The sequence below is a fragment of the Pongo pygmaeus genome, chromosome 9 (genome assembly GCF_028885625.2).
Source record: "Pongo pygmaeus isolate AG05252 chromosome 9, NHGRI_mPonPyg2-v2.0_pri, whole genome shotgun sequence".
NCBI lineage: Eukaryota > Metazoa > Chordata > Mammalia > Primates > Hominidae > Pongo > Pongo pygmaeus.
This window is the reverse complement of record NC_072382.2, coordinates 66,502,704-66,528,776: the sequence shown is the minus strand read 5'-3', so window position 1 is coordinate 66,528,776 and position 26,073 is coordinate 66,502,704. Positions and strand designations below refer to the sequence as shown.

Genomic DNA, 26,073 nt, shown 5'->3' with positions numbered 1-26,073 from the left:
CACGCCCAGCTACTTTTTATGTTTTTAGTAGATATGGGGTTTTGCCATGTTGGCAGGCTGGTCTCAAACTCCTGGCCTGAAGTGATCACCTGCCTTGGCCTCCTAAAGTGCTGGGATTATAGGTGTGAGCCACTGTGCCTGGCCAAAAGCACTTTCTAAGAAGAAATTAAAGTAGAATTCAGGGTTGAAAATTGATCTTTGGGAAATGACCAGATTGGGAGAATGAGGGATGATGGATGTGACTGCATAAAGGTACCTTTGAAGAACCTAGAAACTATTCTGTCTGGGCCGGGTACGCTGGCGCATGCTTGTAATTCCAGCACTTGTGAGGCTGAGGCAGGTGGATGGCTTGAGCTCAGGAGTTTGAGACCAGCCTGGACAACATGGTGAAACCTGTTTCTACAAAAAATAGAAAAATTAGCTGGGTGTGATGGCAGGTGCCTGTAGTCCCAGCTACTGGGGGTGAGGGGTGGGGGATGGTGGCTGAGGTGGGAGAATTGCTTGAGCCCAGGAGGTCGAGGCTGTGGTGAGCCCAGATCGAGCTACTGCACTCCAGCCTGAGTAACAGAGCAAGACCCTGTCTCAAAAAAAAGAAAAAAAAAGAAAAGAAAAGAAAAGAAAATGGTATGTCAGGGACCAAAAACGTCTAAGAGGAGGGGGTGATTCAGACTGCCAACTGCCAGACCTTTGGGAGAGTGACTTGGCCAGAAGGTATCTGTCCCAGCATGGATTCTCCAGGAAGCCAATGCTAAGACAGTGTTAGGAATACAAAAGTGTTACCTGTGGGATGGGAGAGAGGAAATGAAATTGAGAAAAGGAACTGTCAAACCATCATATGGATTTGGCAAAACCAGGAGCTCTGAAGCAAATATTGCCCCTTATGGGACTCCCACATTGAGGAAAAGTGATCCTACCACCCCGCTCTGTCACTGGGACCCTGAAAGTAGCTGGAGGCTATCAGCTTAACACAGTCCTTGTAGCTGGGTAGCAGTTACCTACTTGAGGGGGCATCTGAATGGTGCATCTCTGTGTCTACCTCAGAATCCATTTAGAAAAGCAATTTCAAGAGATTGATAGGGGTAGAAGTCATATTTTAGGGACCATGCAGGGTCAGGTTGGTGAGAAGGTGGGGCAGCCGAGGGAAACCTCACATTTGTGATTTTTTTCATTCTTTTAATTTTATTTTACATATTTTTGATTTCTGTATATTTTAATGACTTCAGATTTGTGATCTTTCTTAAATCAAAAAAATTTTTCTTTTTGAGACAGGGTCTTACACTGTCACCCAGGCTGGAGTGCAGTGGTGCTATTATGGCTCACTGCAACCTTGAACTCCTAGGCTCAAGTGGTCCTCCCACCTCAGCCTACTGAGCAGCTGGGATTGCAGGTGTGCGCCACCATGCCTTGCTAATTTTTATATTTTTCATACAGACAGGGTCTTGTTATGTTGCCTGGGTGGTCCCAAACTCCTGACCCCAAGTGATCCTCCTGCCTCAGCCTCCCAGTGTTGAGATTATGGGCATGAGCCACTGCGTCCAGCCAGATTTTCTCTTGGAGATGACTTCACATTTTCTCTTGGAGATGAATGTACTAAATTAAACTTCCAAGGAGGTGATAGTCAAGGAGCTCAGAGCCCCCTCTTCTGTTATAGAGCCTTCTCTCACACCTGCTTATTAATTCTTATTGTGTCCTTTTCTCAGAAGTCTGTACTTGAATTTTAAGGAACTGGACTTCTCTACTAGATCTCAGGCCAAATGAATTATGCTTGACTAGTTCTGGTGGTGTTAAGAACTAATGGAGGCATTGTTTTTCACTCTGAGAGTGATCTGAACTAGAGATTCCAATTAAAAATTCTTCTAGAAACATGGTAGTATAGTAAAATAAATGCAAAGACCCAGATCTAGATGAAGATGGTAGAGTAGCAAAATGAAATTTAAAAAAAGAAAAACATTCTTGGAAATTCTTAAATGGGACTAATTTAGCAAACATTTGTTGAACAGCTCTCTCATTAAGTACTTCATTAGGTTTTGGTATTGCACAGATGGCTAAAATACGTATTGCACAGATAGCTAAAATACAGGCCCTCTCTTTTAAGGAACTTACAGAGTAGTGAGAAAGATAAAGAAGCTTGCTGAAGTTAAATCTTCTCATAAATCATTTACCTTCTTAAAAGATATTTGTGCAATATTTCATTGGGGGCCTGGACTCTCAGGAGGCTGTCCCAAATTGGGGGACTTTGTTGCCCATTAGGGTGACTTTTTTTTTTTTTTGAGATGGAGTCTCGCTCTGTGCCCAGGCTGGAATGCAGTAGCACCATCTCGGCCTGCCACAACCTCCATAGGGTGGCTTTTTAAAGAGGCATGGGAAAACATGCTTTGTGGATGACTCAGAGGAGTTAATTTTATCAACTTTATAGTTCTAAAGTGATCTTTTCATTTTCTAATTTTACTGGTGCTTTCTAGCAGGAGCCTTGTTTCACCTAGTCCCGATACTGCAGCAAAATACCACAGACTAGGTAATTTATAAATAATATAAATTTATTTATCACAGTTCTGGATACTGGAAAGTCCAAGATCAAGATGCTAGCAGATTGAGTGTCTGGTGATGACTTGCTGTCTGCTCCCAAGATGGTTCTTTGTTGCTGTATCCTCACATGGCAGAAGGGCAAAAGAGACTAGGGAATTCCCTCCCTTCAACCTCTTTTATAAGGTCATTGATCCCATTTGCGAGAGTTCCGCTCTCTTGACTTAATCACCACCTAAAGGCCTCACCTCTTTTTTTTTTGAGACTTAGTCTTGCTCTGTCACCCAGGCTGGAGTGCAGTGGCGTGATCTCTGCTCACTGCAATCTCTGACTTCCTGGTTCAAGTGATTCTCCTGCCTCAGCTTCCCGAGTAGCTGGGACTACAGGCACACACCACCACGCCCGGCTAATTTTTGTATTTTTAGTAGAGATGGGGTTTCACCATGTTGGCCAGGATGGCCTCGATCTCCTGACCTCGTGATCTACCCTCCTTGGCCTCCTCCCAAAGTGCTGGGATTACAGGCATGAGCCATTGCTCCCGGCCAGGCCTCACCTCTTAATACTGACTGACACATTGGAGATTAAGTTTCAACATATGAATTTTGGGGGACACATTCAGACCATAGCAAGCCCTCCACCCTACCTAATTTTTAAATTTTCTATTTAAAATATATAAAATATTAAAATATAAAAGCTTCATTTTCTGATTAAAAGGTAATACATAGAATACTCAAACAATGTATTAAAGTACAGAGTCCAAAGTAAAACATTCAAATTCTACCACCAAAGGCAGGTTGTAATTAACTTTTCAGTGAATATCTTTCTTATATATCTTTCTCCCTTCCCCCATCATGTACACACATGCATATACACATATGTAAATACACAGACATATATGTCCTTTTGTATAAATAGGGTCATATTCTGTATCCTTTTGTAACCTATTTTCTTACTTATTTATTTATTTATTTTTTTTTGTGAGACAGGTTCTTGCTCAGTTGCCAGAGCTGGAGTACAGCGGCACCATCACGGCTCACTGCATGCAGCCTCAACCTCCTGGGCTCATTTGATTCTCCTACCTCAGCCTCCCTAGTAACTGGGACCACAGGCGCACGCTACCCCCTTCAGCTAACTTTTGTATTTTTTGTAGAGATAGGGTCTTACTTTGTTGCCCAGGCTGGTCTTGAACTCCTGGGCTCAAGCGATCCTCCTCCCTTGGCCTCCCTCAGTGCTGGGATTACAGGTGAGAGCCACTGTGCCTGGCCTGTAGTCTCTTCTTAAGCATTGTGTTAGGGTCATCTTTCTGTATAAATGCATATAGATACAGACACCATCCTTTATAATGACTGTGAACTATTTCATTGTGTGGATGCATCATGCTTTATTTAACCATTTCCTATTCACAGGTATTTGAGATGTTTTAAATGTTTTTAACCCAGGATACTGCTATACATTGTACAATGCATAGGTTACCTGCCCTGTCTCCCAAACAAATAATTATTCAGCCCAAAATGTCAGTAGTACTGAAGTTGAGAAAAACCTGCTCTGTACCTTCTGCAGTGTTGGTTATTGGTAGTCTTTACTCCCTTATATCTCCTCAAACACCAGGTATTGTTACTTAGGCAAAAAGTAATAGCTCTTTTAATGTGCATTCTTTTGATTACTAGCAAGATTAAGCATCTTTTCCTATATTTTATTTGCCTATTTTTGAAGTAAAAGGTGAGGTTTAATCTTTAGTTACATGATACTGCAAGCTATGAAATTCCATGTAGAAATAAGGAACCCATTCAGAGGACAAGGTTCATACAGTATGTACAATTTGGAACTGCTCAAGTATAGTTTCCTTGTAAAAAGTATCACAATAACCACATTTAAAGGCGTTCTTAGTAGAGAAACAGTAAGAAAAGTTATACCAAATATAATACACAACAAACAACATTATGCCTTAGCCATACAATCTAAAAGTTAAAGGTCCCAGGAGTTCCACCTGAACTTGAAGGTATCCTCTATTTATTAGTGATTAGTTTCTTTTGTGAATTTTCTATTCATGTCCACGAGAATGATTTGAATATTGGAGCTATTTGCCTTTTTTGTTTTTTTATGGTTTCTTTCTTTTTAAAAGAAAATATGAGCATTTTTCTGTGGTCAAATTTATGAGTATTTTCTGTTTAGTTTCTGAAGAGAGGTAAGTTGGTAAGTTATCCAAAATAACTTTAAAAAGGTGGTTCAGTTAGAGTGTAATCAGTTAGAGTGTAATCAGTGGCATATATTCTGTGGACAGCATTCCAACAGAGTTACTTTTCCTTAATCTGTCTGTAAATGTTCTGCTCTTACTGAATCTTCCCTTAGCCCTATGCTAGTCACTGAAGGATGCAGAAGGAAAATATTTATTTCCTCCCTTCAATAAGGGAGGATATTTGATAAGTTAGATATTTGAGATACCATTAGTGTCTGAAACAGAACATAGTTAAATGCCGAATAGGAGTTCATGGGGCAGGGTGGTAATTCATGAAGATTTCCTAGAGTTTATGAATGACCCAATCTTGAAGGATATGACTAGGCAGAAGAGAAATGTTTCCAGCACAGGGCATCACTGTGGGACAAAGAGCTAAGAGATTTGAGTTCTAGTCCCTACTTTGTTGCTAATTATTGTGTGACTTAGGCCAAGTCTCAGGCCACAGTCTTTTTATCTGTGAAGTGAGGAGATAGAAATAGTATATTTGTTAAGATTATTGTTAATATTAAAGTATCATGGCTTTAGTGTTAAGAGAATTTTTAGAAAGAATTCACTTAGCAGTTATTGAAAGTCTTCTGGATTCTGGGCAGCATGCTAGGTGCCATGGGCATGCAGTGTTGTATAAGATATGGGCCTTTCAGAAATGTACAGTCTTACAGGAGAGAGAAATCATGTGTGGTAGTTAGCACAAGAGGTACTGCTTGGGAAACAGAGTGAAGAAAGATCATCTTGGTTTGGGTGATGAAGGCTTCAGAAAGAGATGCCATTTTTGTTAGGTAGGAAAGGAGGTAGGGGTAAATTGAGCAAGGGCCCAGGGGAGAAAGGGGTGTGGTACAGGGGTTGCCTGGGATGCAGTTAGTAAGCTTATTTGGCTGGATTTGTATGGTTGGTGCAGAGGGGTGGAAGAAATAAGGAAGGTGAAGTGGGCTGGCTTGTGGAGTGACTTAAATATAGAACTCACATATTTCCTTAGCTTTTACTTCTGTAGTCCCTGATGATTTTTAGGCAGGGGGATAACGTGATGTTAGTGGTACTTGAAGATTTGGTGTAAGTGTCTAGGATGGTAACTGATTGTACTTAGGGATTGAGAGCAGTGTGAACAATGACTTCGAGATTTTTGAAGCTGGATAGATTAAAGATAAGAGGAAACAAGCAAGACTTAAGCAGTGACAAGCAGGATGAAAAGATGTTTGGAAGGGGAAAATGAGTCCATGCGGGAATGGGTAGGACTTAGAGTAGACAATGCTCTTAAGGCAGGGCATAGCTGTGGTAGGAAATTGGTCATGCTGGTCCATTGTTAGGAAGAATTTTCTGGTAATTTGCCATTGGCTTGAAATTTTATAAATCAGACAGGAATTTTAATGTTTTAAAAAAAGATTGCCCATTATGAGTTATAAGTCTATAATTGTGTCAGTTCAGATAAGTCTTTTGGAATAGAAATCTGCCCCCACTCCGCTTTTTTTTCAGTGTTGAATCTTGCCCATTACGCACATCCTGTAAAGGGAAACAGTGTGTTACTGGGTGGCACATTTTAAATAACTTTTTAGAATCTCTACGTCTTTGGAGAAAGGAAAGTGAACACTACTTACTCGTGTTAAAACACTGTTCACCATCCTTGATTTCATTTTCATGATGGCTGGAGTAAAATGCTTAAAAAGGGTAAATGGCAAGCAAACCACTGAACAGGAACAGACCACACGAGCAGGGCTCATGCAGTTAATTAGTCATCTTGTCAGCAGAGGCCCTGCAGAGGCAACTGCAGACAGCTATGAGGGAACTTGGGAGATGAGTTTCTGGCATGGATATGGATCTGTTATTGTGGTAACAATAGTTTATTCTTCAGATCAGCAGAATGAGAGCAAAGCTGCTTAGCAATTATGTGGGTGCTGAAAGAATGGCCTTTGGAGGAACAGGCATTTGAAGTGGGATAAATTCAGCTTTTTCAAGAAACTTGCAAACACCCTGATTAGAGTGATTTGGGGCAGTCCTTTTACAAATCAAGAACTTGTAGTCCTCTTTCTGATTCTTTTGTCTTAATCTGCTTTTCAGCTTCCTCATCTGGAGAAGGGGTTAGTGCCTCTTAGTGCAGATTCCCCCAGAGGGATAGGGTGCTGGGAGATGAGGGCTCCCAGAGAGAGAATGGTCCCAGACTTCTAGGTATGTGGACTTCCTTGCCACTGGCACTAACTTGGCTCTGCTGAATAGTGCCTGTCATCTCTGTTGGGCCCTGTGGAGCTGATGGGGTGGGGCTGGGGTAGCACCAGCACATCACTAAAATTTAGAAACAACTCGTGGGCGTGTCCATCTTTGTATTGGCAGGGCTATCTGTTTTTCCAGAAACAAAGGGAAGGTAGCAAAGCATGGAAAGGACACCAGAGTGGGAGGCTTGGGTCTAATCCCAGTTTTGCTACATGTAAAACTCTGTGATTTGGGACACATCTCCTAATCTCTGACTCAGCCTCTTCATCTGTAAAATAGCAATAATATCTACTCTCCCTGTGGAGAGGCTAAAACAAATTAATAGATGGTGTGAGTCTACTTGAAAAAGCATAAATTGCTGTATAAGTTTATGGAGGAGCTTTTACTTCTTTTTACTAGTTTATATTCTGGCCATCAAAAATTTTATTTCTTGTATATTTTATTTTTATAAAAAGAAAACCTTGGCAAGGTGTAGTGGTTCACGCCTCTAATCCCAGCACGCAGGCCAAGGTGAGTGGATCACTTGAGGTCAGGAGTTTGAGACCAGTCTGGCCAACATGGTGAAACTCTGTCTCTACTAAAAATACAAAAATTAGCTGGGTGTGGTGGCAGGTGCCTGTAATTCCACTGCTTGGGAGGCTGAGGTGGGAAGATTGCTTGAACCTGGGAGACAGAGGTTGCTGAGATCATGCCATTGCACTCCAGCCTGGGCGACAGAGTGAGACTCTGCCTCAAAACAAAAAACAAACAAACAAAAAACCTTGTTGAGACTGGGCATGGTGGCTCATGTGTATAATCCTGGCACTTTGGCAGGCTGAGGTGGGAGGATCACTTGAGCCCAGGAGTTTGAGACTAGCCTGGGCACACATAGTGAGACCCCATCTCTATTTTTAAAAAATACAAATAAATCTTAAAAAAGAAAAAAATACTTGAGATACTGTCTAAGCTTTAAAGAAAGGTTGCTGATAAAAAAGTTTTAAAGATAGTACACAATTTTTTCCTCTTTTAGAAATACTGTTTCATTGTTGCTTTATTCAGTTGGTTGTTTTATATATACATATCTATTATAATTAATTAATTAATTTTTGAGATGGGACCCCGTCTGTCACCAAGGCTGGAGTGCAGTGGCATGATCATGGCTCAATGCAGCCTCGACCTCCCTAGGCTCAGGTGATCCTCCCACCTCAGCCTCCCATCTCAGCCTCCCAGGTAGCTGGGACTACAGGCATGTGCCACCACATCCAGCTAGCTTTTGTACTTTCTATAGAGATGGGGTTTTGCCATGTCATCCAGGTTGGTATTGAACTTCTGGGCTCTAGCTGTCCGCTTGTTTCAGCCCCCTAAAGTGCTAGGATTATTGGCATAAGCCACCATGCCCGGCCTGTTGTTATATTTTTTGAAGAAGTCTTCCCTTTTATAGACCTTACTAACAGTGAAAAAACTGTCACAAAGCTGGACTTCTTATCTAAATTATGAAATGAGTTTGGGTTGATAGTTAAGGGTTTTACAAACAAGTCCAACTCCTCATTTGACAGTGAGGATGCAGAGACATTGGAGCGCAGGTCTCCTCCAGGTGCCTTGTATAATGTGCTGCCTTCCTCACAGTTTGCTTAACTAAGTAAAGATGGTTAAGAAAATTATCACTGAATTTAGCCATCCCTATGTTTAACAAGAGTACTGTTTAATTGTCCAAGGCTGAAATCTTGAGTTCAAATCTATATCTTCTTCAGTGGGATCACTTAATCAAACTAAGCATCTATATGTACAAAGAGCATTGTTGACTTTAGAGAACTGAAGACATAATGTTTCTTATTACTGGAGAGAGCTGGACCAGAGATTACAAAACCTGAGTTCTAGTCTCAGTTCTTCTCAGTAACTTTAGTCAAGAAAAACAAATTTAATATCTGTGAGTCTGTAGTCACCATTTATAAGATGAGGATGACAATATGACATCCAAGGCCCCTGCCAGGACTTTAGTTAGAGAATCTATGAAACCCTAAGGTAGAGAACAGGGTGGGTATGGGAGAGATGGTGTTTTTTGTTTCCTGAAGGCTTTGGATTAATCAGCTACTTTTATCATGTTATTCCCCTATCTGGACATTTTTGTATTTGCCTCTATTCCTATCCTAAAGCTATCCTTATCTATCCTGTAAGCCATAAGTTACATTTCACTTCCTCTGTGAAGTCACTGTAACACATACTATTTCTCCTTTTCTGAACTCATTTATTGCCCTTACAGCTCACTCATCCATTAGTCACGGTACATTGCTGTGGAATATATCTTCCTTTTACACCTCATTTCTAGTCAGCAGGTTAATGTAGAAGAAAAAGTATAGGCTATGAAGATAAATAGATTGATCTATGTGATCTTAGGCTGGCCACTTAAAAAATATATATATATTTAATTTTTAAAATATGTAGTACATTTTTGAGTAGGTTAATTTTTTTTAAAAAACTTAATACAAAGAAGAGGTACAGTGAAGTCTTTTTCTAACCTTGGTCTCATCAAACTTGTCTTCCCTTCATAGTTACTAGTTTCTTATATATCCCTCCAGAATTTCTTCCTTCCTTTTCTTTTATACAAAAGATGGCGTACATATTCTTAGGTACCTTGTTTTTTTCACTTAATTTATGTTGGAGATCTTTTCATATCAGTACATAGCAAGCTTTCTCATGGTTTTTATGTTTTATGGCTATACCTTAATTTAACCAGTAGTTGGGAATTGTTAACTTGGGTAAAGTTCCAAATGATTTTAAAATTTGAATGACATTTGAACCTGATCTGAGAAGTGTGCATTTCATTTCTTTAATACTTGTATTTCCACAGCATTTTACAGTTATTAAGCACTTCATATTCTTGAAATTGATCTTTAGTATATAGGATTTACTAGGCTAATATAAATTAAGTATCTATTTAAAATTTTGCTGATTGTGGTGCAGAATTCTCCAATAAAAGCTCCACCGTACTCTTTTCATGTGCTTTACTGGCAAACACAGGGTTTGCTTGAGAAACACAGACTGCTTTGTAGTCTTCATTACTGCATTTATAACCATTTGTGAATTTACTTCCTTAACTTACTTCCTTAAAACCAGTAGAGCATGTAGAAAAGGATCTCCACATAAATGAAGCTTTGAGAAACAAAACAAATTTAGAAAGAAGATATGCAAATTATTTTATAGATTAAAAAATTTTAATCTTAAAAAAACTCCTAACTGAAATATGTGTATGCAGAAAAAGGGACTCGCTTAATGCAAATGAAAGTATTTATTGAGATGAATGTGGCTCCTTAAGGTTAAATGTTTAGGACTGAGAAAAATAAGGAATGTTTTTGCCTGGGGTTCAACTAGGAAGATGCTCTGTTGAAGAAAGTACAGCCTTAGCTATGTAATTTGACCTGTTCAGAAAGCACAAATGAAACAGAAGGGATTTAAGTTCTATCTTAAAATTTTCATTTAATGTAAAACAAGGTTAATACTAAGGTAGCCCAGACTGCTAATTTAACTACTGTACCTGGACTTTGAAGTGTGAACTTAGGTTATTGCAAGACCAGTAGCCCTTTGTATGTATTTATGCTATGGAATGCAGGTTTTCTGTAAAATGTTTTTAACCATGTTGGCGACTCCTATTTTTGCTATTTAATTTTTTCCTAAATCTAATCCAGGCCCTTGATTTCTTTCTCTTTTTATATTTATATTCTTTTATACTCATGCTGAAATTTAGCCTAGTCATAGAATTTTAGAAATGTTTAGATACTTAGAGATTCCTAATTAATATTTGGTGTATTAATTTGGCCCTTTCTATTGAATAAATGAGAAAACTAAAGCCTGGAGAGGTTGTGACTTGCCCAGGTCAGCCTCCTTGTCCAGAACCCCTGGCTGCAGCCTCCCAATACCAGGTTCTTTCTCTTAATAGCTCTAATTGGCTGACTCTGCTCTACTTGGTGAAAAGTTTAATTTTGAACACATTCTCTTACACTTCCCCCCCCACCCTGCTTTTCTTTCTGATGTGGACAAATTAGTAAAAGACCACAGGAGTATTATATTCACAGATCTTGCATGGAGCCTGGCTCATAGTAGGCATGTAATAGAGACTAGTTCTAAGTGAACCAAACCTGGGAAGGAATGAGAAAGAATAACAGGTAACCAGTAGGGGCTGGCAGCTGAGCAGCCCTCACCCTGTTTTTGCTAGTTTATTTTCCATCTTTCTCTACCCAGGACAGGGAGCAGCATGTTGTATTCATGGTGAAGGTGTCATGTGCTGGTTAGTGGGAGTCTTTAAACGATTTTCTTTTCCCTTGCAGGTCCTTTCCCATAACCTGTGCACAGTGCTGAAGGTTCCTCATGACCCGGTTGCCCTTGAAGAGCACTTCAGGGATGATGATGAGGGTCCAGTGTCCAACCAGGGCTACATGCCTTATTTAAACAGGTTCATTCTGGAAAAGGTATGATTCTAACCTTTTTTTGGGTGTAGCATTGTTTGGTTTGCATGTTTCAAGTGGGCCCAAAAGCCCCCTGTTGGTGAGTTCACTAAGGAGTTGAGGTACAAAGAATCACTAGATAAACCAGAAAGGAAGAAAGAATGAGAGACTGACAGTGCTTCCTATTCTTCCCTCTCCTCCACTGTCTTCTAAACTTGGTTGGATGTTTTTCCAACTTGGTTCATTCTTTGAAATTAAGAACTCTGTTTTGTGTTAATCTGTACCTATTCTCTCTCAGAGTGCTTTAAAAAAATCAAGTCTAATATCCAGAATTTGCAAGGAACTTAAACAAATTTACAAGAAAAAAGCCCATCAGAAAGTGGGCAAAGGATATGAACAGACACTTCTCAAAAGAAGACATTTACATGGCCAACAAACATATGAAAAAGCTCAACATCACTGATCATCAGAGAAATACAAATCAAAACCACAATGAGATACCATCTCATGCCAGTCAGAATGGTGATTATGAGAAAGCCAGGAAACAATAGATGCTGGCGAGGCTGTGGAGAAATAGGAACGCTTTTACACTGTTGGTGGAGATGTAGATTAGTTCAACCATTGTGGAAGGCAGTGTGGCGATTCCTCAGGGATCTAGAACCAGAAATACCATTTGACCCAGCAATTGCGTTACTGGGTATATACCCAAAGGAATAGAAATCATTCTACTATAAAGATACATGCATGTCCAGGCAGGGTGGCTCACATCTGTAATCCCAGCACTTTGGGAGGCTGAGGCGGGCGGATCACCTGAGGTCAGGAGTTTGAGACCAACCTGACCAATATGATGAAACCCCATCTCTACTAAAAATACAAAAATTACCCAGGTGTGGTGGCATGCTCCTGTAATCCCAGCTACTCAGGAGGCTGAGACAGGAGAATTGCTTGAACCTGGGAGGTGGAGGTTGCAGTGAGTTGAGATCATGCCATTGCATTCTAGCCTGGGCAACAAGAGCGAAACTGTCTCAGAAAAAAAAAAAGATAACGTGCACGCATATGTTTATTGCAGCACTATTTACAATAGCAAAGACATGGAACCAACCCAAATGCCCATCAATGATAGCCTGGATAAAGAAAATGTGGTACATATACGCCATGGAATACTATGCTGCCCTAAAAAAGAGTGAGATCATGTCCTTTGCAGGGACATGGATGAAGCTGGAAACCATCATCCTCAGCAAACTAACACAGTAACAGAAAACCAAACACTGCGTGTTCTCACTCATAAGTGGGAATTGAACAATGAGAACACATGAACGCAGAGAGGGGAACAACAGACACCAGGATCTGTTGGGGGTTGGGGGACGAGGGGAGGGAACTTAGAGGATAGGTCAATAGGTGCTGCAAACCACCACAGCACACATATACCTATGTAACAAACCTGCATGTACTGCACAGGTATCCGTTTTGTTTTTGTTTTTAGAAGAAAAAAAATCTGGTTTCATATGTACTGGCAATAGTTGTTTTTTTTGAGGGGTCTCACCCTGTCACCCAGGCTGGAGTTCAGTGGCACAATCTCAGCTCACTGTAGCCTCTGACCTCCTCGGGCTCAGGTGACCCTCCTACCTCAGATTCCCATTATTGGGACTGCAGACGTACACCACCACACCTGGCTCACTTTTGTGTTTTTTTTGTAGAGATGGAGCTTTGCCATGTTGCCCAGGCTGGGGCAATGGTTGTTAAAGCGTGGAAGTGGTGGAGTAATGTGTGAATACTAAAAGTGATGATTATCTTTACTGTATAGATATTATACAGCCAACTCTTATCCCAGACTTTTCAGGGTACCAGTTAGATGCTTTCTCTGGGATATGTTCTGAGTAAAGATGCTTTAAAAAACCTGTGAGGTGCATGGAAGTCAAATATCACCTATTAGTGTTTGGGGCCATGTTCAGTTTTTCCCTTGGGTTGGATCATTACAAATTGACACACTAAAGTTTTGAATTTAATGCAAGAAAAGATGGTACATTTAAATAATTTTTAAAATTGGTGATGAAAAAGTTACAAAAGGTAGTACATAAGCAATTAATACAGAAATATGTGAAATAAAAAGTGAACGTTGCTTTAATTTTTTGTAGTCTGATTTTCCTGGAGTAACCATTGTTAATAATTTAGAGAATATCTTTGTAGACTTTCAAAAATTACATGAAAACATACACACACATGCACCCACACACACATACACATGTACACACACCCTCAAATCAATATATGGTATTTTGTTTCAACATGAATAGGATCATATTATACATACAGCTCTGCAACTTTAAAAAAAAAGGTTTTTTTATGTGACCAGTAGGATATAAGCAACTTATCTTTTTAATTGGACAATATATTAGTGTCATCTTTCCATATCATGTACATTTAGTTTAGATATGAAAGTAATCATTTATTTATATCAAAAGTTTGTGAATTCCTCCGTTTGCCTATTTATAACACCAAGCATGACATTTCTTTGTATACTTCTAAGTTTTATATTCTTACTATTTTTATCATTTTTTGCTCAGACCATTCTCCATAACAAGTATATTTCAATAATGCCTTTCAAAAAATGATAATGATAATACTTTCGAATTGAAAGTAAAATACTTGCAGCTGGGCACAGTGGCTTATGTCTGTAATACCAGCATTTTGGGATGCTGAGGTGGGAGGATTGTTTGAGGTCAAGAGTTCAAGACTAGCCTGAACAACATAGTGAGACCTTGTCTCAAAAGAAATATAAATAAAACATTAAAAAAATTTTAAAAACTCCATTTTTGCATCAAACCTAAATACACAACTATATACATGTTTTTCTGTGGCTTCAGATTTTTATTATTATTTATATGTATAATTTTAAAAATAGTTTAATGTCTTTTTACAATAGTAAAGTATAGTAATTAGCATTTATAATAATAATGTAATAGTTTGGAAAATGCCAAAATGTTGGTCAGGATTCTTTTTTTTTTCTTTTTTTCGCTCTTCTTTCCCCAGCAGGAATGCAGTCCTGCGATCTCGGCTCACTGCAACCTCTGTCTCCCAGGCTCAAGCGATTCTCCTGGTTTAGCCTCCTGAGTAGCTGGGATTACAGGCACATACCACCACACCCAGCTATTTTTTGTATTTTTAGTAGAGACAGGGTTTCACCATGTTGACCAGATTGGTCTTGAACCCTTGACCTCAGGTGATCCTCCCACCTCGGCCTCCCAAAGTGCTGGGATTACAGGCATGAGCCACTGTGCCCAGCCAGGATTCTTTTTAGAAACCACGAGAAATATTTTTCAAGAATTTTGCAGTAAAGATTCTAAAAATTACAATGTTCATCTGTGTGATAATCTTTGTATCTATATCTGTTATTCCATATCAGCCTCACAATACAAGTTCCTGATCTTTCTTTGTGTGTATGCACGCCTATGTATATGTGTGTGTGTATTTCATGTGTTATACATGTTTTTTGGTTTTTTGAGACAGTGTCTTGCTCTGTCGTGTAGGCTGGAGTGCAGTAATGCAGTCACAGCTCCCTGCAACTTTGAACTCCTATGCTAAATAAAGTAGTCCTCTTGCCTCAGCCTTTTGAGTAGTAAGGACTACAGCTGCGTGCCACCACACCTGGCTAAGTTTTAACATTTTTTATAGAGACAGGATCTCACTATGTTTCCCAGACTGGTCTTGAACTCCTGCCCTCATGCAATCCTCCCACCTGGGCTTACCACAGTCCTGGGATTACAGATGTGAGCCACCATGCCTGGCCAATACATGTTTTTTTTTTTTTTTTTTTTGAGACCAGGTCACGCTGTGTCACCCAGGCTGGAGTACAGTGGCATGATCTCAGCTCACTGCATCCTCCGCCTCCTGGGTTCAAGCAATTTTCTTGCCCCAGCCTCCCCAGTAGATGGGATTATAGTTGTGTGCCACCACGCCCGGCTAATTTTTGCATTTTTTGTAGAGATGGGGTTTTACCATGTTGGCCAGGCTGGTCTTAAACTCCTGACCTCAGGTGATCTGCCCCCATTGGCCTCCCAAAGTTCTGGGATTACAGGCGTGAGCCACTGTGCCTGCCCTGGGTTCTTTTTTTTTTTTTTTTTTTGAGAGGGAGTCTCTCTTTGTCCCCCAGGCTGCAGTGTGGAGTGCAGTGGCATGATCTCGGCTCACTGTGTCCTCTGCCTCCCGGGCTCAAGCCATCCTCCTTCCTCAGCCTCCTGAGTAGCTGCAACAACAGGCATGTGCCACCACACCTGGATAATTTTTGTATTTTTAGTAGAGATGGAGTTTCACCATGTTGGCTAGGCTAGTCTCCAACTCCTGACCTCAGGTGGTCTGCCTGCCTCAGCATCCCAAAGTGTTGGGATTACAGGTGTGAGCCATTGTGCCCAACCTCAATGCATGTTTTTAAAGAATTTCCTTTGCAGAGATGATAACATTACCCTGATTGTGCTTTTTTCTCTTCTTCCTATTTATTTTTTTAATTGACCAAAAAAATATATTTATGGGATACAACATGATGCTTTGCAATGTGTATACATTGTGGAATGGTAAAGTGAAACTAGGTAATGTGCCTTACTTCACATCCTTATTTGTGGTGAGAATACTTAAAGTCTACTCTCTTAGCAATTTTTAGGTATTTAATACATTGTTATTAACTATAGTTATCATGTGGTACATGATCATGCTTTAATTAGGAAAAAAAGAAGGAAGAAAAACCACATGATAATGAAAGATAACGTTAAATTAAATTCGCAAAAGCAACATATGGTATGATTCTATTTATATGAAATGTCCAAAATAGGCAAGTAAATAGAGATACAAAGTAGATTAGAGGTTTCTTGGGGTGAGGGGGAGGTAGGAATGGTGAGTGATTACTAGTAGTCTTGGGTTTCTTTTTGGGATGATGAAAATATTCTAGAATTAACCAGTGATAAAGCCTTATGAATATATTGAAAACCACTGAATTGTATACTTTAAAAGGGTGAATTTTGTGGTATGTGAATTATATCTCAATAAAAAATAATTAAATTGTACCAAAATTGGTGTGTAAAGTCTCAGCACTTTACAGTATAATGCTTTTTTTTTTGTTGCTGTTCTGTTTATTGCTCAGGTAGCTTATTTGTGTTCTATAGTTTTATTATATGTAAATATGTCTAATATGTCAAATATTTGCTGAATATATTTCATATATACTTATAATAAAACTATAGAAGACAAATACTTGATGGCCTGCTGTGTGTATGTGTGTTTAATGATAGACACTGGTTGGGCACAGTGGCTCATGCCTGTAATCCCAGTGCTTTGGGAGGCTGAGGTAGGAGCATCATTTGAGCCCAGGAGTTCAAGACCATCCTGGGTGACATAGTGAGATCCTATCTCTATAAAAAAACTTAAAAATTAGCCAGGCTTGGTGGCACATGCCTGTAGTCCTAACTACTTGAGAGACTGAGGTGGGAGGATCACTTGGGTCTAGGAGTTTGAGGTTACAGTGAGCTATGATTGTGCCACTGCACTGTGGCACAATGGTCTGTGTCACCCAGGCTGTATATATATATATATATAGTCTCTAGATATAGACAGTAAATAGAATTGTGTCTGTTATTAAAATATTATAGAACATACTGGGAAATTCTCAGAAATCCGAATATGTTTTTCTTATTTCAGTGCTAGAATTTGTGTGTGCTGGGCCAGTGGATAGAGAAACATGGTTTAATATCTTGAAGTGCTGTACCCTACTACTGCATTTTGTTCTCCTTGGTGTGACATTCTTTAAACTTACTGAATTTTATTTAGTTTTAAAATGTTCTTTGTTTTAGTATTTCAAGTTTTGAAAGTTTTATAACTGGGGGAGGAAATATAGTAGTATTTTAAAAGTCCAAAATGAGCCACTAAATTTGGAGAGAAACTTATTCACGGAGGGAATGAGGATGTGATGAAACAGTGAGCCCTTGTTTATTATTGCTTAGCCACCTGGAGTGGAATTTTGCCAGTCCTGCAATCCAAGTAAAGCAGCCAAGGTTTCCATGGTTTGAGTTTAAATTGAGCAAAGATTAGTGCCTTATTTGAAACTTGGTTGAAAAAAGAAATGCCAACAGTGACTGAAGAATGTTAACATGAAACTTACAGATTATAATCAGCTATGCAGAGAAAATATGAAATAGTTATTAAACAGTTGCAAGGTATGCTGTCATGTATACATACTGTCTCATTTGATCTTCATGTTAATTCTGTGAGGCAGAACTGGAATTATCCCCCCATTAACTAAAGAGGAAACAGCTTAAGGTGGCCTAGCTAATAAATCGTAGGTAGATTTTTGAACCTAAGCCATTTAACTTCACCACCAATGTTTCTTTAACTGTACTATTGAAGGATTAATTACTCCCTTTAGGAATTAAGTTTTTTTCCAATGTCTAATATTTGGATACATGGGGGAAATATTGGTTGAAGGCAGGGAGGAGTATAGTTGCTTAAAAGCCATTTTGATTACCTCACACTTGCTCAGTTTTCATCCAGTTTTCTTCTGTCTCAAGTTGTTTTAAGGTGATTCTCTTGTCTTAATTAGTGTATGGTGTTCCTTAGTGTTCATTTTGGTCAGTTTTTTTTCAGTTTTTTTCCCAGGTTGTTTTAGGGGTTTTCTGCCTTTGCCTGGGAGAATTATTCTGAGGAGGTTGGTACCAAGAGTTAAATTGTATTGAAACTTTCCAAAAAGTAATTTTTACGGTTGGTTTTTGTGTTTACTTTATTATTTCACATCGATAGAATTAATTTTCAGCTTTCCTGAGACTTCAAATGATTAACCTGTCTGTTGTTCCTTTACCAAGTATTTTTTCCTTCCAAATGTTAACTTTTTTTTTTGAAACAAGTCTTACTCTTGTTCCCCAGGCTGAAGTGTGATGGTGCAATCTTGGCTCACAGCAACCTCTGCCTTCTGAGTTCAAGCGATTCTCCTGCCTCAGCCTCCCAAGTAGCTGGAATTACAGGTGCCTGCCACCACGCCCAGTTACTTTTTGTATTTTTAGTAGAGACGGGGTTTCACCATGTTGGCCAGGCTGGTCTTGAACTCCTGACCTCAGGTGATCCACCTGCCTCGGCCTCCCAAAGTGCTGGGATTATAGGCGTGAGCCACTGTGCCAGGCCCTAAATGTTAAATTTTTAAATTCCTTCTTGGCTGGGCGTGTTAGGTTATGCCTGTAATCTCAGCACTTTGGGAGGCTGAGGCAGGAGGATCACCTGAGCCCAGGAGTTCTAGAGCAGCCTGGACAACAAAGTAAGACCTTGTCTGTTAAAAAAAAAAAAAAAAAAATCCTTGTTTAGTAAAGGAATGGAATTCTTTAAACGTCTAGGAAGAAACTTTTGTGGGCTCTTTTTTTTTTTTTTTTGGCAGAGACACTATTGCTGGATTATCTGACAGTGAATAATTGAAGAAAGTGGTATATTACTACCTTCTAGTTAGTACCAATAAAGTATATAAAAAACTAGTTTTGCTTCAGCGTATTTTTAAGGCAGTCTAATTCTTCCATGAGATTTAATGGCTGATTAGGCTTGCTAGTCCAAATCTTGTCAGTTCTTTTCTCTGATTCTCATATTAAGGCTTGGTTTGGGCTATATGATTAAAATCATTAATCCATTGGCAGTATGCCAAGTTCCAATTGGGGAATCTGGTGCTTTCTAACAGAAGCCTTTTTGTATTTGGTTTTTTAGAAACATACACAAAAGAAAAACACAGAGAAACTTTTCAGTTCAGTATGTCTCTCCTCTAGAGCCTAGCAGCCTCTGCATTCTGTTTTTCTAGTCTAACATTTATGCTTTTTCCCCTTGGTGTACTTTCTTGTTCATATGTCACTTATAATTCTTTTATAAAGTGTAGTCTCAAGTTTCTTCTGTTAATGAAATGACTCCCGTCAGTGCTCAAAGCACTTCAGATGTGTGCCTAACAACATCGTTTAGTAGGAAGTGGTACTGTTCTTAAACACCCAAACCTGTGCTTTCCTGCGGTTCTTTTTTATTGCTCTTTAGCCTGTGCTATTTTTTCGTTCATTGTTGTTTGAAAGTTACATAGTGTGGGTTTTGTTTTGTTTTGTTTTGTTTTTTTGTTTTCTGAGATAAGGTCTTGCTCTCTTGCCCAGGCTGGAGTGCAGTGACATGATCATGGCTCACTGCAACCTTGCCCTGCTGGTCTCAAGAGATCCTCCCACCTTAGCCTTCCAAGTAGCTTGGGGAGTAGCTGGAATTACATGTGTGCACCACCATGCCTGGCTAATTTTTAGCTTTTTTTTGCAGAGGTCTCACTATGTTGTCCAGGCTGGTCTTGAACTCTTGGGCTCAAATGATCCTCTTGCCTTGTCCTCCCAAAGTGCTGAGATTATAGGTGCGAGCCCCTGCACCTGACTGAAAGTTACATAGTTTTAATTTGATGCAATGACCAAGTTGGACTCACATTTTCATTGTATTTGTGAAACTATAGAGGACTATAAACTTTTGAGTAAATAAAGGGGTTTCATGCTGAGAAACATGAATGACTATACTGATGGATACTTTGGCCAGCAATGTGAGTCATGTACTGTAAAGATATATTGTTTTTTAAAGTAGCAGTTTTATTGAGATATAAATTACATACCATACAATTAGTGTATTTAACATGTACCACTTAGTGGGTTTTTTGTTCATTTACTGCAACCATTACCACAATTGATTTTAGAATATTTTCATCTCACTGCTGCCCCCAAAATCTCATACCCATTTAGCAATCACTCCCTCTCCCCTATAGCTCTAGGCAAGTGCAAATCTACTTTCTGTCTATATGTATTTGCCTATTCTGGATGTATAATATTAATGAAATGATACAATAGCCAGCCTTTTGTATCTGGCTTCTTTCACTTAGCATAATGTTTTCAGGGTTCATCCACATTGTATCCTGTAACAATACTTCATTCCTTTTTATGGCTGAAAAACATTCCGTTATGGATATACCATGTTTTGTTTACATATTCAGTTCATCAGTTGTTGGACATGTGGGTTGTTCACTTTAGTGCAACCATGTTGGCCTTCTCTCTGTTCCTCAGATTACCAAGACCCTTCCTGCCTCAGAGCCTTCAGAAATGCTGCTTCCTGTGCTGTAAGGCCAACTCCGCCCATCAAATGCAGCGAATTTTTGTTGATCCTTTAGCTCTGGACTTGGTTGTCACTTCCTCAGGGAGGTTTCTCCTGGTGGAACCCACCCTTCCCAGAGCTAACCAGCTCTCCTATAATGTGTTTCCCGCAGCAGCCTGTGCTTTTCCTCTATAGCACGTACCAGTGGTTGGGTTGTTGCTGTGTTGTTTGGTGTCTGATTCCCTCTCCAGACTGTGAGTTCTGTGATGGCAAGAACTGGTTCACTGTTATCCAGCTCTTAGCATAGTAACTGGTACCTGGTAAACACTCACGATGATTTGAATGAATGAATGAGCAAATTAATACTGCAAACCAGGCAGAGGGGTACAAAGCTGAATAAGATATGGCCTTTGATTTCAAAGAATTCATGATTTCATGTGAGTTGTAATAAAATATAGAACTGGGACTCAGGAAAGAGTTTGAGGTTAGAAATATATATGTAGTTATATGAGAAGAGCCTACCATTTTACTTTCCCCTTCTTGGCTCTTGCTCTGGTTTAAATGGTTTTGTGAAACTATAAAACCATTGAGATATAATTCACATAACATAAAACCTACCATTTTAAAGTGTACAGTAAAATAGTTGTGAATGTATTTACTATGTTGTGTGGCCATCATCCCTATCCAAATTCTGGATTTCTGAGAATTTCCCAGTATGTTCTATAATATTTTAATAACAGACACAATTCTGTTTACTGTCTATATAGAGAGAGACCATATATATATTTATGGCCTTACTGTGTATATATATGGCCTCACTGTGCAAACACATTGGTCAATTTATCCAGCATCCAATGCTTTGGAGTTGCTACCTGCTTCAGATGCTTCTTGGGACCACGAGCCATGGCTGCATTAGGCAAGGAAAGAGGACCTCCATCTTCCCTCTTTTTTTTTTTTTAATTTTTATTATTTTATTTTATATTATTTTATTTTATTTTATTTTATTTTTTTGAGACACTCTTTCTGTGTTGCCCAGGCTGGAGTGCAATGGTATAATCTCGGCTCACTGCAACCTCCACCTCCCGGGTTCAAGTGGTTCTCATGCCTCAGCCTCCCGAGTAGCTGAGATTACAGGTGCGAGCTACCACGCCTGGGTAATTTGTATTTTTAGTAGAGACTGGGTTTCACCATGTTGGCCAGGCTGGTCTCGAACTCCTGGCCTCAAGTCATCTGCCTGCCTTGGACTCCCAAAGCACTGAGATTGCAGGCATGAACCACTGTGCCCTGCTAGAGTTCCCTGTATTCCCCTTTATTGGAGCATTTGCACATAACTGTTAGTCTGTCTTCCTCCTTGGACTAGAAGCTCCTTAGAGGCTACGTATGTCTTATTTTATGTGGGACTCCTCCCATACCAGATGCTGACTGACCTGTAGTAGACAGATAACAAATATTTGCATATCCACAGATACACAGTGAAAGACAGGATCTAGAATAATAGTCTTGAGCTGCAGTTCAGCTCAAAGACATATTGATGCAGACATTGCTACACTTCATACAAACAGCAAAGATGATCTGTTCTTTCCCCTTTGTACACAAATGGTTGATCTGTATACACTGGTGATCTGTATACACTTGGTGATCTGTATGCACTGGTGATATATATATACTTGGTGATCTGTATACACTTGGTGATCTGTATACACTGGTGATCTGTGTACACTTGGTGAACTGTATACATTGATCAGCACTTGTTTTTTTTTCCCCCCATTTTGTCTTTTTGTTTATTTTATAATATGATATATACAAAATAATATTTGTAGGATATATGAAAATTATAAAGCATAATAAAATGAACATCTGTTAACCTACCACTCATCTTGGGAAACACATCACTAATGTTGCCTCAACCTCTTTGCTCTTCTCTTTTGTCATTTCCCTGCCTCCTCCCAAGAGGAAGCCACCATCCTGAATTTTATGTGCATTTTCCTCTCACATTAGAAAAATGTTTTGTCATATATGTATATCTTAATGTATGATTAATTTTTATTCTGGAGACATAAAAATAGGATCATGCTGTATATGGTCTTTTGTGACTTGCATTTTTCACTGGACATTGTGTAATTCTTTGTGTTGTGTACCTTCATGTCGTATCTTGGTGATTAGTTCACATTAGCATATAAAGAACTCATTTTTTTTTTCTTGTTACAGCTGTGTATATGGTCAGTACATCATATAATTTAATAATAAATACTTTGCAGCATTTTTTTTCCTTTTTTTTCTTTATTTTTAGCTATCTCCTACAGGAAGGAAGCATTTTTTTTCTTTAGCAAGATTCTTTCACATATATTTCTTTATTCTTATTCTTAGAGCCTTGAAAACCATTTGGTATAGTGTATGGTATATGAAATTCTGGAAACCCAGGATTGAATTTCTTTATTTTGTTTGACATTGTACCTTGTGTGAAAACACTTGAATACTAATGCTTTATGCACTACTTTCTATGAAAACTATGGATTTTATACTTAAAAAAAACTGGTAAAAATATATAATGTAAATTTATCCTCAACAGTTTTAAGGGTATAGTACAGTATTTTTAATTGTATGCACATTATTGTACAACAGAACTTTAGAACTTTTTTATCTTGCATAACTGAAACTCTACACCTTTTGAACAACACCTCTTTTCCTTTTCCCCTTGGCCCTGGCAATTACCATTCTACTATTTTTTTAAAGTGTATTTGATTACTTTAGATACCTTCTATTATAAGTAGAATCATGCTGTATTTGTCTTTTTTTGATTGACTTATTTCATTTAACATAGTGTCCTCAGGGTTCTTCCCTATTGTCATCTATGACAGCATTTCCTTCTTTTTTTAAGGCTGAATAATACTTCATTGTATATATATAACACATTTTCTTTTTCTTTCTTTTTTTTTTTTTTTGAGACAGAGTCTCATCCTGTCGCTCAGGCTGGAGTGTAGTGGTGCGATCTTGGCTCACTGTAGCCTCCGCCTCCGGGGTTCAAGTGACTCTCCTGCCTCAGCCTCCTTAGTAGCTGGGATTACAGGTGCCTGCCACCATGCCTGGCTAATTTTTGTATTTTTTGTAGAGACGAGGTTTCACCATGTTGGCTAGGCTGGTCTCGAACTCCTGACTTCAAGTGATCCACCCGCCTCGGCCTCCCAAAGTGTTGGGATTACAGGCGTGAGCCACTGTGTCTGGCCCTTGTTTTCTTTTAAAAAATTAAAAAAATTTTTTTAAACTTTAATAGTTTTGGGGGAACAGGTGGTTTTTTTGTTATATAGATAAGCTATTTAGTGGTAACTTCTGAGATTTTGGTGCACCTGTCACCCAAGAAGTGTACACTGCACCCAATGTATATCACATTTTCTTTATCCATTCATCCTTGGATGGACATTTAGGTTGCTTCCACATCTTGGCTATTGTGAATTATGCTGTAGTGGGTATAGATGTGCAAATGTCTCATTAAGGTCCTGTTTGCAGTTCTTTTGGATGTATATCCAGAAGTGGGATTGCTAGATCATATGGTAGTTCTATTTTTAACTTTTTGAGGAACTTCCACACTGTTTTCCATAGCAGCTGCACCATTTTACAATCCCACCAACAGTGTGCAAGGGTTCAAATTTCTCCACATCCTAACAATAACGCTTGTTATTGTCTGGTTTTTTTGATAGTGACCATTCTAACAGGTGTGAGGTGATATCACATCGTGTTTTGATTTGCATTTCCCCAATCATAAGTGATGTTAAGCATCTTCTCATATGCTTGTTGGCCGTTTGTATATCTTATTTGGAGACATGTCGAATAATTCCTTTGCCCGTTTTAAAATTCGCTTATTTGTTTTTCTGTTATTGAATTGTAGGAGTTCTTTGTATTCTGTTCTAAAATCCTTGAACTGTTTTCCTACAGGCTATTTCTTAAAATTATGAAGCCCTTTGTGATTTGGTCTTATGTTTGCTTTTCCAGCTGTATATCTAGCCACTTCCCCTCAGGAACCCTATGATTCACCACATAATCCACTTAGAATCACTTCTTGTTCTCAGAGCAAGGCTATCTGCTTTTGTGCACATGTCATTTCCCCTGTGTGGCATATCTTCCACTTAGTGTTTTGTGGGGTGTGGATAGAGTTGGTGGTGGTGGCCTTGGAAATGTTCTGCATAGATGGCATTCATCCCATAGATGGCCTCCACCTACTGAGTTCTATAAGCAGTTTGGTATGGTGGGAAGAGCTAGCATTTGAGACAGAGTTGCGCTCTGTCACCCAGACTAGAGTGTGGATCTGTACAGCGGCATGATCACAGCTCACTACAGCTGTGAATTTCTGGGCTCAAACGAGCCTCCCACCTCAGCCTCCTGACAAGCTAGGACTATAGGCACAAACCACCATACCCTACTAATTAAAAAATGTTTTTCTTTAGAGACAGGGGTCTCACTATGTTGCCCAGGCTGGGTTTTTTTTTTTTTTTCCCCTCAGACAGAGTCTCACTCTGTCGCCCAGGCTGGAGTGCAGCAGCACAGTCTTGCCTTCATTGCAGCCTCCACCTCCCAGGCTCAAGTGATCCTCCTGCCTCAGTCTCCTGAGTAGTTGGGGCTAAAGGCACATGCCAACATGCTTGGCTAATTAAAAAAAAAATGTTTTTGGTAGAAATAAGATGTCATTATATTGCCCATATTGGTCTCGAGCTCCTGGTCTCAAGCAATCCTTCCACCTCAGCCTCCCAAAGCATTGGAATTATAGACGTGAGCCACCACACCTTGCTGAGCTTGAGTTTAAACTTTGGTTTTGATATTTACTAGCCATGTGAACTTTGTAAATGTACAGTTGACACTTGAACCCACACAGTTGAAAATCCAAGTATAACTTTTTTTTTTTTTTGAGACAGAGTCTCTCACTTTGTCACCTAGGCTGGCATATAGTGGTGCGATCTCCCCCCAGCTTCAGCCTCCCGGGCAGCTAGGACCACAGATGCATGCCACCACGCCTGGCTGATTTTTTGTATTTTTGGTAGAGACAGGGTTTCACCATGTTGCTCAGGCTGATCTCAAACTCCTGAACTCAAGCAATCCACCCGCCTTGGCCTCCTAAAGTGCTGGAATTACAGGCATGAGCAACTGTGCCTGGCTTCCAAGGATAGCTTTTGACTCCCCCAAAATTTAACTCCTAATAGCCTACTGTGACTGGAAGGCTTACCAATAACGTAAACAGTTGATTAGCACATATTTTAATGTAAAATGTATTATATGCAGTTATTCTTATGATAAAGTAATCTAGAGAAAAGAAAATGTTATTAAGAAGATCATAAGGAAGAGAAAATATATTTACATTCATTCAGTGGAAGTGGATCACCATAAAGGTCTTTATCCTCATTGTCTTCTTGTTGAGTAGGCTGAGGAAGAGGCAGAAGTTGTTGGTCTTGCTGTCTCAGTGGTGGCAAAGGCAGAAGAAAATCCAGTCCACATTTAAGTGGACCCTGGAAGTTCAAACCTATGTTGTTCAAGGATGCTCAGTTTTTTGGAACCTGTATTTTCTGATCTGTAAAATAGGGGCAATAATTAACCTTATAG

At 39.3% G+C, this 26,073-nt stretch overlaps 1 protein-coding gene across 1 annotated transcript in view; it reads left to right on the top strand.

Moving 5' to 3' along the window:
* SWAP70 (switching B cell complex subunit SWAP70) overlaps positions 1–26,073 on the top strand; it is an 85,532-nt gene that overhangs the window by 17,568 nt on the left and 41,891 nt on the right. Inside the window, exon 2 of the mRNA XM_054439276.2 lies at positions 11,260–11,400. Within this exon, the coding sequence (XP_054295251.1) occupies positions 11,260–11,400 (141 nt within the window). The remainder of the gene's footprint in view (positions 1–11,259; positions 11,401–26,073) is intronic.